This window comes from Cinclus cinclus, chromosome 6 (assembly GCF_963662255.1).
Source record: "Cinclus cinclus chromosome 6, bCinCin1.1, whole genome shotgun sequence".
Classification (NCBI taxonomy): Eukaryota; Metazoa; Chordata; class Aves; order Passeriformes; family Cinclidae; genus Cinclus; species Cinclus cinclus.
The window spans coordinates 52506613-52522155 of NC_085051.1; the positions used below are offsets into that span (position 1 = coordinate 52506613).

The 15543-nt window shown below is 39.1% G+C and overlaps 1 protein-coding gene across 5 annotated transcripts in view; it reads right to left on the reverse strand.

The window, feature by feature from the left end:
- Positions 1-15543, reverse strand: part of CDC42BPB (CDC42 binding protein kinase beta) — an 88284-nt gene that overhangs the window by 45411 nt on the left and 27330 nt on the right. For all 5 annotated transcript variants that reach the window (XM_062495650.1, XM_062495649.1, XM_062495648.1 and 2 more), the window contains exons 2-3: positions 14201-14292; positions 2326-2409 (exon numbers count right to left, since the gene is read on the reverse strand). In XM_062495650.1, the coding sequence (XP_062351634.1) occupies positions 2326-2409; positions 14201-14292 (176 nt within the window). The remainder of the gene's footprint in view (positions 1-2325; positions 2410-14200; positions 14293-15543) is intronic.

Below are 15543 nucleotides of genomic sequence, written 5' to 3' on the forward strand. Positions count from 1 at the left end.
CTTCTCAGCTCTCCTGGCACCATGATGTGAGGAGGCTGCCAACACAGAAAACTAGTTTGTTTATTTTCGAAGACATCAGTCCCTTGATCCAGTTCACTGTGCAACCTCAAATAGCGAGGGAATGTTACGAACACTAAAACCCAGTAATGCTGCTGAACACTGCATCATGAATTCAGAACATAAAATTCTCCTTCTCTGCTTACACTAGCTTAAAAGGCCTTGAGACGTGACTTGAAAAAGCATGACAGCCTACCTAATCAGCCAGTCAGGACTTACTTGGAACTGTCAACAGTAATACGCTAATGACTATGTATTTTGCTGTGAGAACAACGAATACAAATGGTCCTCATCAACATAAATGGCATGCCTATTTTTGCTTCAAACCCATTTATGGATGTCAGGTGATATTTGCTAACCTCTCTTTTATTTTAGCGGCTTCCAAACATACGGGGCTTTTTTCTTGCAGCTAGTACATGAATAAGCAGTATTTTGCTAACTTCTTGTTATGTTTTATGTCATGCACAACAAACATAAACCAGTGTAAAAAAATGCTTCTTAATCCACTTATAATAATATTTTTATATAATTATAGATGAGGTGGATTGATAAAATACTTCAAGTCTGCTTTTCCAGTGGAACTCTCAAGTTAAGAGGCTGCTGTATTCTTGCAGGCTTCATTTGAAAAAAAATAACAGGCTTTACCACATTTGGGAAATTTTTAACACCCAGATGTTGCATGAAGTTAATATGCAGTTTGTAAGATCCTGCTTATCCAGAAAAGCCAAATCAAGCAAGCAAACTGATCAGAAAAAGACAAAGTGGTCCTGCAGAGAAGACAGTTCCTTTATTGTCCTTTGTAGATGGGGAAAATCAGCAGAAAGAAAACTTTTTTTTGACTGTTACTTTTCCTAAGCTTGTACTGGGAAAGCTACTGCTCATTATACATCCTTCATGCCTGCCTGAGAGGATAAGAGCTAGTTGCATGATTAGAATACAATTTGTAACCAGCTGTTTTCTCTATACGCAAAAGCTGCATCTGCTTAGGCCACTTAATGAATCACTTTAAAAATGACCGAAGTAAGGCAGCATAGCTGTATTTCCATTATAATTTGGGAGACCCCTGCAAATATTTGTGTTTAAAATAGTTCTATACTGACCGGTGAATTAACACAGCTGAAATCTACATAGAAAGGGCACCAAGTTTCCCTCCTACAGGGAAAGGCTTAATGCAGAACCGCTGATGCAGCACAGCCCAGGGTGTGAAATCTCCTGACAGCTCAAAGGAGAGCCGGGTGGCAGCGGCTGCCACCACCTCTAAAGAAGTGCATGGATGGATGGATGGACAGACTGTGACTAAATCAGGCAAAGGCGGCGGTGAAGAGGGGCTTAACAAGAGGGAGGAGATTTAGTCACAGGAAAAGGCCTGGCACTGACTCACTGAAAGGAAGGGAGGGACTAGGAAGGGCAGGCTGGGGGGAGGAGGTGTCAGGAAGGGGACAGAAGAATGGGACAGGGAAGGGTCAGCAAGCTCAGACCTCAGCAAAGCCGCTACTGCAAGTCCTGATGCACTACATGTCTTTTCTCTTCAAATCTATTGCTGATTCATCTGCTAACTTACATAATATTGTGTATATGCCATAAGGTTTTCCTCTACCATGGAGGAGTATGAAAATACATCCTAGAAATACCTATCCTAGAAAGCTGCTTCCCACTGTGTATTCTTAGTATTCTTTTCCTAATGTGTGAAGTACCCATTCGCCTTTGAATTTACACAATTTGTTGTGACAGTGTACAACTCATTTTGCCAAAAAAACCCTTCTTAAACATATTTACCTTCTTAACACATTTTGTTTTACAATCTGAATCTAATTCAAAAATATTTAGTAATAGTTTTACTAGCCATATAAAGCCTGTTACAAACTGTAGGATGCAAAGCTCCTTAATGCATGCTTTCTGAATGGAAGAGAAGAAAGACCTTTTTCATAATGTTTTTGTATACAGCTGTGAATGTCATAGTAGCACCAATTTCAGCTTTTATGTAGTCTTTAACTTGCCTTTACTGTAAACAAAAATCTGGCCAATAAATTCAGGGTAAGAACTAGGGCAGACTGTCTGGTAAATGAATACACAGTAATGCTGAGAACAACAGATGCCTGGAAGGGACTGTCAGACTTGATTGCATTAAAACAGCTTAAGGAAAAAAAAAAGAGAAAAGAATGAAGCTCCTATGCTCATGAAATAATTCTTCCTAATCTGGAAGAGCTTCAATGTAATCTTCCTAATGTAATTTTAAAAATTCTCTGTGTTAAAAACTGCATTACTTACCTCTGCCCTTTTAAGCATTTCCCATTTATTTAGAATTTTCATTGCATATATGCGCTCCGTACACTTCATTTTAACAACTGCAACCTGAAATAATAAGATACTTTATTTAACAGGAGCATGGTCAGAACAATACAATATTTAAAGAGATCGATACTCACACAAAAGCATGGTCAGAGAAATACAGTTTTCAAACAGCTTAATGTTCACAAATCCATAAAATAAGTTACTAAGGAGTCATCAGTGATCAACTGATACACTGATAAACTGCAGTCTGAGCCTTTGCTCCTTCTGTATTCCTCCAATATTTACTACTATGTGCTTGAAGCACCATGTGTGGTCAAGAGCTCAAGAAGTACATGGGGGATGATACAGGCGGAGCATGAAGCTTTTCATATGAAGATGTGTAGTAAAGCTGTATTGTTTCCCAAGAACAAGTGGGGCTTGTAGTCCTGCCTGCAGCCAGTGGGGCAACATTTAAAAGGGCAGCCTGAGAAAACAAGAAAGGCTTGCTGTCAACAGAAATATACTACATTTGACTAATTTGTTTTCACATTTCAGGTCTCAGAAACTTGAAAGATATTTGCAAATTAGCATGCTTTTGTATACTGTATACAGATATTTTAAAAAGAAAAAAAAATCATTTATTTATTCACCATTTTGCTTACAGCATTTTACTACACACCCTGTGTATGAGACTCGCTTACACGTATCTGTCATGAACAGTAGCACACAGCTACTCTGCACACAGCTGTAAAGGGAAGAAAAAAAGAATACAAAAACTTCAAGGCTTAGGAATGCAAAGACGTTATTTTGACCAAGACTTGTGTTCTCAAAGACCAAAACTAATTCTTCTTGTGGTAACGCCATCATTTCCACAAAGTTCTTCCAGTTGGCAAAAAAAAAAAAGGCATCATGACTAATACAGCAACATTTTCACAGCACTATACATGGACTGTTTGAATATTTCTACTGCTATTTCTACTGCTATTTCTACTGCTTCTCAGTTCATCTCTGTTTCAGAAGCAGAAAACCAACCAGCTTTCATTGCTTCCAACAGAGCTCTGAATAGCCTGTGAAAAGGAATGACATCACCTCGCCTCTCCTGTTGCTAAAAAACTTATCTAGAAAGGATTCAACTACAGCAGCCTTAAGAAGCTGCTGACTACAAGAAAAGGTTGAATAGTGAGTGCATCAAGCAGAGCAAAGCTGTAAAAAATGTAAAGGCTTGAGCAGAAAAGAGGGAAATGTAGTATCACCCTGCACCTTACCAGTAAAGAAGTAAGTGAGGGGCAGAGAAACTGCTGCTTCTCCAGTAACACAAAAACAGGATATTCACATTTACACAGACATCTCACCCTGCAGGTCCATAGCTCAACCCTGCACCCCTCAGTGAGTGAAGCTCCACTCACCAGGTCACCTAGTGGGTGACAGCACCTTGTACACACCTGCACAGTCATGTAACAGACACACAGCTCTGAAGAAAGGTACCTCTCCAGAAAAGACATGGGAATCTGGCCCTGGACACAGATGGGAAAGGCACAGCACTAAGCAGCAGCCTCTCTAGGTGAAGTAGAATATCCAGAGCTACATTACAACCCCCATTGTCTCCTGGCCTACAAACACCTCCCACAGACACTGCTCATACTGAGGGGAAGAATGAGCAAGACAAGAAGTCTCAACCAAACACACAAGGTTCCTTGGCACATATGAAACTGTTCAACTGACCTTCAGTATTGGCCTTAAACGTAAACAGCCTTGCTCCTCTCACCACAGTTTAAAGTCTCTCCATTGTAAAAACCACTCTCCATACACATAAATGGGTCATTACCCTGATCCAGCTGAAGGCACACTCCAAGTCAAACAGCACATTAAAAGCTTTTGAGGAACTGCAAGATGCTGACATTACCCACTATACTTTCTAAACTTCCAGACAGAACATAGTGACTCAGGAAATGCCCACACCTCCAGCGCAGGGATGAGGTAGAACAGCACCAAGGTTACCTTCTGCAGAGGATTGAAACAATGCTCTGGGGCAGAGGCAATTTGTAAGTGTAGCTCTGAGAACACCAGTGTAGCAACATTCAAGTTTCATACCACCACAACCTACAACTGCTCAGCCATTTAAGTACAAATACGGTGCACAAATCAGAAGCCAGATAGGCATCTACTGCACTTCATCTAAGGCCATCACTGTCCAAAAGCATTGCAGGATATCACAAGTTTGGAGCACGGTCAACTGATGTGCAGCAATGGAAACCTGGCATCATGGAGGAGCTGTGCAAATGTTAGAACAAAATGGTAAATGAAACAGACCTAGAAAAAAGAAGAAAGGAGAAGAAGAAAGGATGCCAAATCTGTAGGACTTATTTAGCAATTCCACAGTCACTATATTAGTGCTATTTATTTTCAAATAAAAAGACAGCTTTAAAAAGACCAATTTAAACTTTCTGGAGGAAGAGAATTGTCTTCTGTGGAAAAAAAATATAGTTCATAAAAAGAAAGCTGACTCATATCTTCACATGAAGTGGTTATCAAGTTATGGCACCAGTAAACACTCTGCTGCTTTAGTTATAAGGGTGACAGTGGGACAGCTTCTCATGTCAGGAGAAAAATTAATTGAACCACACAGCAAAATAAGTAATTCCCCATGAATTTTATCTCTGGAAAGAAATCTTAGGGCTGCTGAAGATACCTCACAGAACTGACAGTAGTTTTACCTGACTAGACCTGACTCCCCAGCCAATTCAAATAAATAGGATTTTTTTTTAAGAAAACAAACAGAAAAGCATAACCCAAACTTCACTGATGTCTGAAGCAAAACAGGGAAGCACAAATGTAATTATGCCCCAATAAACTCAGTGCTGTTATAAGGAAGAATACTGTTACAATATTGGAAAAGATTGTCTCTTCCATAAAATATCTCAGTGTTTCCTTGAGTTACCTTTCTTTTACTTTCTTCATCAGGTGGCAGCATTTCTAAGCTTATTTTTGTCATATAATGCTTTGTCTCCTTCTGAGATGTTGCAGTGGAATTGTTTTTTCTTACTTTTATATTAATTTTTCCTTCTCTGGCATTCCTCAAAATCATTTACAGTAACCACACTGACCACTTTGCAAGATCAAACTGAGGCCTCTTATACTGCAGTTGTGCTAACCATATAAGATGTCTGGTTTTAAATATGATGATTTTTATCCTACATCCCAATCCACCACATCTACAAACATATGGAAGAAACATTCAGTTGATGTTCAAAAGTATTCCAAAGGACAGAGATTTGCTACACTGCTACAAATGCCTGCTTTAAGAACAAAGGCATTGTTTCTATCTACAGAGTTTAGAAGTCTACTGTCTGAACAAGTGCTCATGTTATGCACAGACCAGGATCTAATATTGGTGTTCACTCTCCATTTCCAAGCCTACACTGTTTTAGAAGTTAAAAAAAAAAAGTATGCTAAGGATAAGGAAATAAAAGAAAAATGTACAAGCAGATGTATGATAAAACAGTTCTTCAAGAAGAATATTTAATAACCTAAAATATTCCAGGCCTGGAAGAGGTAACAGCTATGACAGACAAAGGAAACTATGAATATCATGGAGAGGATGAACAGAGAACAATAATTTTCCATTTCTCATAAAACAGACATTGAAAAGCATCAAATAAAAAAAAAAGGTAACAAGATTAAGGAAGTATTATTGTCACACAAAGTTCTGGAACTCAGCCATAGGCTACTGTGGCCACAGAAAGTATTTAAATATAGACATGCTTAATACCTGAGTAACACACATTGCAGTGTGGGCCTCAGTGACTAATGACCACTGAGTTAGAGGGGTGGGCTGGGGAGTCCCTGAACCCCCAGCCACTGGAAACTATGGTTCTTGGATTTTTTTTCCTACACCTCTCTACCTGGCCAAAAGGGTGGGACATGGGCTAACAAATCCACACACCTTTGGCCCAGAACTACCACATTTAATACTTGTGGCAAACTAAGGAAATTAAAACTTACTCCCAATTTGCATCTCATAATGCCAAGTTGGAATGCAGGATCAGGGGGGATCAAATGCTCAACAATCACACAGTAGTCTGGTAGATATTTAGGTGATTCTGTTTTATTAAGTCTTAAAAATGTGACATGAAAATATTGCATATGCAAGGCTTCCCCCACCACTGCAACCCCCCTTCCAGTCTGTATGGACTGATTACCATCTGATTTGATAAACATCATTATGACTTGTCATGTTCAAGACTGATGCAACAGGAAAACTGCAATAAGGCTCAAGCAGGTTTCCTCAAGGATTTCAGAAAGCTTAATGAATCCTAGTGCCTACATTTCAACGAACTTCAGACATATTTATGTCAAAAAAATGTATGACATGTGGGGCTAAAGCATAACTGAGATACATCCACAGCAACTCCAAACCACAACACCCTATCAGATTTGTATTGCTTCTGCCATCCATTTCCTCCCCATATTTTGTGTCTCAAAGCTCTGTTTCACTTGAAATGCAATAAAATAAAATAAAGAACCAATATAGCTAAAGTAGCTTTTCTAGACTTCAGCAAGAGTCAATATTTTGCGTCTTGAATTGTTTTAAAGGAGTATTTTGCTATGTTTTGATCTTCAAAACCCACTCACTAGTGACATTTAGGGCTGCACTGTGCAAAGCCATCCCAGGTCAAGTTCCACCTTTCCCACTCTTCCAACAAAATCTACAGGGTGTGAATCTGAGCCAAATCATCCTCTACAGACATGACAGAACTTCCCACCACTGTACTTTGCCCTTTGAGTGACATGATCATCATTAGTAAGCAGCATCAAGTTACAAATTTTCCTTTATGTAAATGGTAGGTATGGTGCAATGAAGTGCAGCAATCATTTAAATATAAGACAGAATTTACAGAAAACAATTAAGACAGCTAACAAATACTTCATAAAAATCATGCTGGCATTAATTTCAAAGCAAAGACAAAAAAATCACTAGGACACTATTCATGCTCATGGCACCTGAAACTTTCAAGTGAAATTTATCTTTAAGGACTGGACTTACAGGAATAAGGTGAAACTCGACTGCAGAATTTTCTCAGTGGAAAAGAAGAGGAACACATACATATAGGTGATAATACTTGTACAAACAGCTCATAATGACAGGTAGTTAAGAAAAAAGGCAAACTGAATCTGGAATTCACAGGCAGATACACACCACTGGGGATGGGTAAACATTACTGCCTTGCAATACAAACTCACTGGAAACTCCACTCACAGCCACACCTCAGAAAAATAAACTTTATCTGGAGCAGGTGTGAAAGAGGACAACTGGGGTGATCAAGAAACTAAAGAGCCTCTCATGCTACTGTGGGGATAGAAAAAGCCTTACTTGCTAAAAAAAAGAAAAAAACAGGTCTACATTATTGTTATTATTCAAGGTCAGTGTGGATGGGGTCCTGACCAACCTGATCTAGTGAAAGGAGTCCCTGGCCCATGGCAGAGGGTTTGGAATAAGATGCTCTTCAAAGCCCCTTCCAACCAAAACCATTCTATGATTCTATCTAAAAATAAAATTGGAAGGAAGGGCATCAATAAAAGTAGATGATAAAAGATCTCCTTAGTCTAACGGACAATAAAACAGTGTAAAATACCATGAATTAACCTTTGATGGGAACTTGCAAAGGCTTTACACATTTGAGGAGAGATTTTAGTCAAGTCTTTTCAGCTGGCAGAACAGAAAAAATGTGATTTCAGATGTAAACAATTTACCCATAATGTCTTATTACCAGATTTATAATTGAATATTACATTCATTTCCTTTGGTTAAAGCTTGTTTATGCCACTTTTATTCTACTATTTCTGTCTCGTGCCTTACACATCAGCTACTGTAAAAACACTCCAGGAACTACTTTATCCTCCTGACACTTTCAGATAGGAAAAAGTCTTTGACATAGAGCTCATTAGTTGACAGTTTTAATATTGCATTTTTGAGGAAAAACTGGTCTGGGCTGCTCTATCAGTTCTTTTATGTCTATTTTACATATAAATTTAAAAACCAGAGTGTCTTTTGATAGAGTTCATATGCCACAGCATAGATTTCCAAAGCAAAATCAGGTTTTTTTTGAAGCATGCAGTGTGTATCTTCATGTTGTGTAAATAAGAAATCCCTTACAAGTTCCAGCCAGAAGATTCTGCAGAAGAATAAAGGCCCCAAGTAGCACCTAAGCTGTTCCTCAGGACTGGGGGGGTTTGCAGAGACAAATGTCTGCTCTCACAGCAGCACCACAATGAACTGTGTGTGTTTCTCTGGCTCCTTGCAACCTGCCTGTCGCCATAGTTACTTGGTGCTGCCACACAAACACACATGGAGCTGGGAAGGACTGAGATAGCAACCAGCTCTTTTGAAGCATTTTCAAAACAAAGCAGCTTCTTTCTTCATCCATTTCCACAGCAGAAAATAGCTTGCTTTGATTTAATTTTCTTTTTTCATGATGAGCATATTAAAGAAAAGCAGAGCTAATTAAATACTTCTTTTTGCATCGTATTCTAAATGCTTTGACTCTTTGAATAGTTGAATGAAAAGTGTCGTATGTGGTGTGCAATACTTTGGAATTCTGTTAATCTACAACCTAGGAAGGTGCAGTCCCTGCTGGGCACCTAAAGGCAAACACCAAAGCTTCTGAACAGGTGAGACAGCCTTAACTGCAGTCCACAGGCTCTCTGTGCCCCGGGTTAATTTCTAGAAGTACATCAAAACACTGAACTCAGTACCCTACAGCTGTGAGTACAAGGTGGAGAGGGCACAAAGAGCTCTGCCTCTTGCTGCCAAGCACGACAGACCACGGGAAGCTTCTGTTTTACATGTTCACTTCTGACTCTCACTGCAACGTCAGCCACTACCCCTCTCATTATAAACCACATCAGTGATCAGAACATGTGGTATACAGGGGATCAGACTTAATTCTCTCTCAGCCACTATTTTCTTCTGGAAACCCATTTTTCTGTCTGTTGATCTCAGCTGAGACTCTGACTAAGCATACCAAGCTGAGGTGATGTATTATTACTGAACACTACACAGATCAAGTCTGTACACAACAGCATTTACATGAAAAGGTATTTCTAATCCATCCAGAACAGTAATACTTAGGTGGGGCACATTAAGAGTTTTAGTTATTTTTGTGCTAAGCAAGACCAAGCAGTTCCACCCTTCTGCTGGAACCACAGTAAGCAGTGCTCATTCAATAAATCCTTGCTAACAAACAAGGGAACGAAGACAATTGTTTCAGTCCCACGCTGCCAAATTTCCAGGAGGTGTCAGCGATGTTATAGAATCCAAGTTCTCAAACAAGGTACATTTTGAGGCATTCTTCCTTCAACAACTGCTCTTTGACTGGAATGTGCTGATGTACAGCAGTGTGCCTAAATGGTCTCTAAACACAAAAACGAGGACATGTGACCTCAAAGACATAGAAGCACATTAGTGAGGGCAGATGAACCTTGCAAAGAAGCACATGCAAGTGTTCAGAGCCGCAGTCCCCACATACAGCGTCCTCTTCTTATCCCTCTCACCCTGCTGTAAGCACAATTGCTCACAGCTCCTTTGGCATATGCAGCCAAACACCAAGCACGCAGAAAGCACTTCTCAGGCTGGCCTGAGTTTCCTAGGTAATCACAATCCCACCAAGCACAGGTTCTCAAGATGTCATTGCATTTCAAGTAGCGGTCCACGGTGTTTCTGGATGAAAGGAATAATCAGACACAGGCAAATTTCAAACCACAGGTGGATTGCTTTTTTGGTTTCTTTGGTGTGGTTTTCTAAAGGTTGAAAATCTGAAAGAGTTTTGCATTTTATGCTGATATTCCTTAAATCTCCTAAAGACAGTATTATCACTTCTGTGTAGTTTTCAAAAGTGATTTTTCACTCTTATGTAGTTTGTGTGTTTTCTGTGTAGTTCACAAAAAAACTTCACGCTTCATAAAATACTCTTTCTTGTCTACAAACACAAAATTCTACAGTCATTTTATTCATAGAAATCAGAATTAAGATAACAGAAATCCATTTTAGTTCTGATTTTATTTCAGGGGGCTTTTCATTTATTATTAGTTTGGTTCCTTGTGGAGGTTGTCCTTCTGTACATGAGCTACCTGACTGTATGAGCCAGAAAATGAAAAACTGAAAGTAACACTGGGGCACTCATGAAAATGTTCCACCCAGCTGGGTATACACCCAGGAGAATACAGCCTAAGAGATGAGGAAGAACCATGAGTAGTTTATCCTCCTTCTAGCATTTCAAATTATAAGATATTCCAACTGTCACACACTCAAATAACATTTCAAACTTTTCTTCCGAGAGGACAGGAAAGGATGCCAGTACAGATGTTTTCTGGTGATTAGATCAGTCTGTCTTAGATACTGATTTTGTAGTTGTGTTCACTGGGATAAACTCACATGTGGTCTCAATCCTCTCTTTGGTGAAATACCACATTTCCTTACTTGGCTTACATGTTTTCTGGCAAAAATTGACCACTGACCCTGACTAATAACTAATATCATGCTTTTTTAAAATTTAAACTGTATTTCTTCAAAGCTACTGATTTATGCAAAAGTTCTTTGGGAAGAACAAAGCCTCTGGCATTCTCCAAAAAAATCCAAATAAGCTAAACTGAGAAGAATGGAATGTAATTTTCATCCTTTTTGAAGTCTACCTTGTTTAGCTGCTCAGTATATAAATTAAACTACTTCATTCTAACAGGAATATGTTTAGGTTAATTCTGATTAATTTCTTTTTACATTTAAACATATATTTTATAGGTATTCGTAAAATGTATTTTTAGCACATAAAGCCCATCAAGTAATTTCCAATATAGTCCCCATATATGTATGGAGAAATTACTCATAGCTTCTCCATTCAGTTTGCTCAAGTGTTGTTTTATACCAGTCAGATGCCATCAGTTCCTTTCAAGAAACTATATTTAATTTTCTTATTATGGAATGTCAACCTTTACATAATTACAATTTTATAATACCTATAAAATCTCAAGTAATAGCAGTGTGGTATACACAAGAGTCAAAGGATTCTTCCATAAGCAAAAAGCACAAAATATCCTGTGGCAAGAGGGATTACAGTATAATGAACTTAAAATCAATGATTCCTGTATAATTTAAACTGATCAAAAGTTTCAAGCTGCTGCCACTATAAACTAAAACTTTTCCAGATAAGAGATGAACAAGATGTGATATAGACAGGCAACTGACACCACTGACTCTGTGAGCCCTCACAGCTCTAACAGAAGGATGAAATTTAGATCCTTTCTCATTTTACTTCTGTGAAATTTCATTTCCACTGGGGGGATGGGACGTGTGAATTGTTTTTGTAAAGTTCCATGCTTTTCCAAATGAAAGAGTATGAAACACATTGTTGATTCTGGCACTCCAAACACTATTAACACAAGTTTCCACCCAGAATCTGTATCTTTTATACACCTTAAGACTTGGATCCAAAGCTAAGAAAGGTCATCCTAAACCCCCCAGCAAATATAAACTAAAATCTCTTGAAATGCATATAAATGCTTCATCTGCTGTTGAACTGAGACTTCCAGCTGGTCAATTCCTTAAGTAGAGAAGAGCATCTTTTGAAAAAGAACAGAACAAGTACTATGGAAAACAGGCCTTCCTTGAGTATTATGCTGTGGGAAAGCATTCCCAACACTGACTCCATCTGCAAGTTACTATAAAGGGTTCCCATTCCTGATAGCTCAAGCAATCACAAGTCTAGTTCTGAAAAGATCCAGAAACCTTTTCTAATCCTGCCAAAAGACAAACTGCCAAAACACTAATCTAAAATTCTTTAGGTATCAGTGGTCACAGCCACTATAGCAAGTCATTTGGCACAGCAAGAGCAGAACAACATCAAAGTACCCTGTGCTGAGCCTTCCTATCAATACTGTATGCAGCTCAGGAATTTTGTTTCAGACTGTATCTAGCCTGATTTCATGGACCAAACATGCCTTGAAGCTGTTAGGAGAGTCAAACCCAGTGATTGATTCTTAAACACTCCTTGGATCCAAAAGGCCATTTGGTGCACACCTGGAATGGAGGCACTGGCTAGTTTCCTCCCGTAGAAACCCAGCTCATGGAGAGTAAAATCCTTATGCAGCAGGTGGGGGCATTGTCTTCAAAACTGTGCCACTGCTTTGAACCAAAACCCTAACAGACAGGCAGACAGGTACTTACTACTGTCTTCATTCTTTAGGCCCTTTATCTACTTATAAGCCTCCCTCTCAGTCCTCCCCCTTAGACTAACCAATATTTTTCCAATTATTGCTTTTTCCTGACAAACTTTTTACAGAAACTTTTCTTCTCTAAGATTTGTGCACTCAAATGAAATAAGTGATTTTTATGCAGTATTTCCATTACTCTTAGATAACACATCCTTTTTTGTAACAAACATTACACTCATCAAGTTCAGTATCCAGCAGAAGGTGAACTTTTGTCTTACAAGGCAAGATGTTATTGCTTATCTGGACATTTTATTAAAATGCTCAACTTCCTTCAGCGGCTGTGTTCATGATGATCACATGTAAACGACATGTTACCACATCATTAAATGATGGTACACATGAAGAGATATTCTTGAAACATTATTTTCTGTCTTGGGTGTCCACTTTTCTCAAAAGCAGTTTCTGAAGTAGCTTCAAATTACATGGATATGAATGAAGTCATTACTTCACCCACTACCAAGTGCATATGCACATAGAAACCTCGTTGTTTTCTGAACCCAGGTCAGGTAGGGTCCTGGTGTTTCTCTAGCTGAGTTTCTGGTTGCCCTGTGCTACCCCTGTCCCACATTCAAACCCTGTATGAAAGAGTTTGAGACGTCCAGAGCACACCAGGCTTGAAGGAATGCCTGGCATGGCACAGTCCTGCTCTCTGTGGAAACAATAGGACATGGGGATCAGAAAGCTTATCCTTAGCCACTGGCAGAAAAAACTGCAGCCCAGTGCTAATGGGCTGAAGTGAGCCACTAATGGCAGTCTCTGCCTTTCACTTTAGAGTGGCACTACTTCAAATAAGTTTCCTGAAAGAAATATAAGGATTTTTTACTTCTAGAAATTCTCTAGTTAATAACCTCTTTTGCTGACAGCCATAACTTTAGCTACCTGTTCTTAAATGCTGAAAAGGTTGTCTTTGAGGTTCTCCAGAAGTCTCAGGTATCCTATGCCTGCTATCCATGAATGCTTTTGCCAGTGGCAAGCCCTACCAGGACTTGTGTGATTGATGAGACTTTCATCAAACATGTTAAGAAGTAAAGCTTCAATCCAGGGTCCTGGGACTGGCGAGTCCTCAAAACACAAGGCGTTCCTATCATCCCAGCATGACTCAACTTGCTGTCCAAAAAACAGATCCAGCAGCCTTTGATCTTCAAAGATGACAGGGAACAGCCTTTGAGGCAGCCAAATGCGTCTTTCTGCATTACCAGATTGCTACAGAGACAGGCAGATGGGTGGAGCAGCCTCCTCGCTCCTACCATAGAAGCAGCCCAGCTCTGTGTTAAATTAGAGCAGTACCGAGCAGTACATATGGCAAGTGGAAGAAGAGATCCCAAATTCAGCTGTGCAGCTGCTAGGTGGGACCACCCCGTTCATACACACATCCAAGAGACACTTGTTTGGCTACCACAAGGTCAGAAAGCCAGTCACAGAAACGGCACACCTGGACATGGAATAACCTGCTTCAAAGGGACCTTGCATTAGGTACCTAGCAATATCCCACATTTGGAAGTATTTTAGCACATCTGTGTGAACCTTTCATCCTCAGGTCAACTGTAACAAGAAATTGCATGCACAAATGATGAAAGTTTTATTACAACTGAAAATAAAAATCTCTTACCTCTCCAAATGCACCTCTTCCGATCACTTTTATAATTTCAAAGTCATCTCGATGGAGTTGCATTTCCTTTACCAATTTTGTAAATGGTTTTGCTGTTACAAAAAAAAAAAAAAAATTAAATTATAAAGAGAAACATTGCAAGCCAACTCCAACTGTAGGTCAGAAGTACTCACTGCACAACCAGAGCAATAGCAGATTTTCAACTATTAAAACTACAGAGGGAAAAAAAGCTAAATACACTATTTAATTAACAATTAAAATTTTTTTAGAAGTTCAATTGCATTAATGGTTCTGCCTTGCTGCTAGTAAGAATGTAGAGCAAAGTGGTCTTTCAGAAGGATTTCCCCCCCCTTTCTTTAGGGTTTTGTGAATCGGTGAAGAACCATGTGAAAGGGAGAGCTCATTCATTACTGGTAAACCCCATGGAGAATCTGTCCTACCCTGCAGGCACTAGATTAATTTTCTTTTTAAGTGGAGTGCAGCTTTAGTTTTTATTATTTCAGCTAGTACCAGCTAAGGCTTTAACAACCCAATCTCAAGAGATAGCTGTCTCTACTCAACAGCAGAAAAACCATTTCCCACAAGATCTGTGGCTAATTTAAGGGTTTTACTTTGAACTGTCTTTTCTGCTAAGCAACATTCACCAGATCTCAATTAGACCAAGTACTGAAGGACTGCAATCTAAAAGATGTCCAGCAGTTAACTAACTTAGACTTATTTTGTTCTGGTGGTCCCACTTTCTCAAAATATTGGTGGATAAATTCCACTATACCTGCCGATCCATCAGTTTTCTCCTGTCCAGATCCCATTCAGAATACTGTATTTATTTCCAGCATATTACAGTATGTGGATCACTGTTTGGGTAGAATGTTTGTTACAAGTCACTACTCTGAAGACCGGATCAATGAGGAAAAACAGTGGTACAAGTACAAGCAAACTGCACAAGGATGAGTTTGCACCAGCACAGCAGCAGTTTACTCTTCAAACTAAGCACAGAAAGATTGCTGCTCTTCACCTCATCACAAACATGATCAGACTTAAAAAGACCAAAGTTTTCCAACACATGTATGTTTTTCTATCTGAAACTGAATAAAACATCACAGAACTGCTGCTTGTAATTCAGCCCAGACTCCTGTTTTACCTCACCTTACATTATGATTAAGGTAGTAAGTTATAAGCCAAAAAGAATTCCTGCAAGAAGAGTGACTGCCTTGATGGTGTATTTCAGATGCTAACACAAACAAATCAAACCTTACAACCACACTAAGATACAGAATTCTGAACAGGAGACTGAAAATTTCATTATGAAGTCTAACCAAGAATGCCTGAAAACCTCTCAGCAA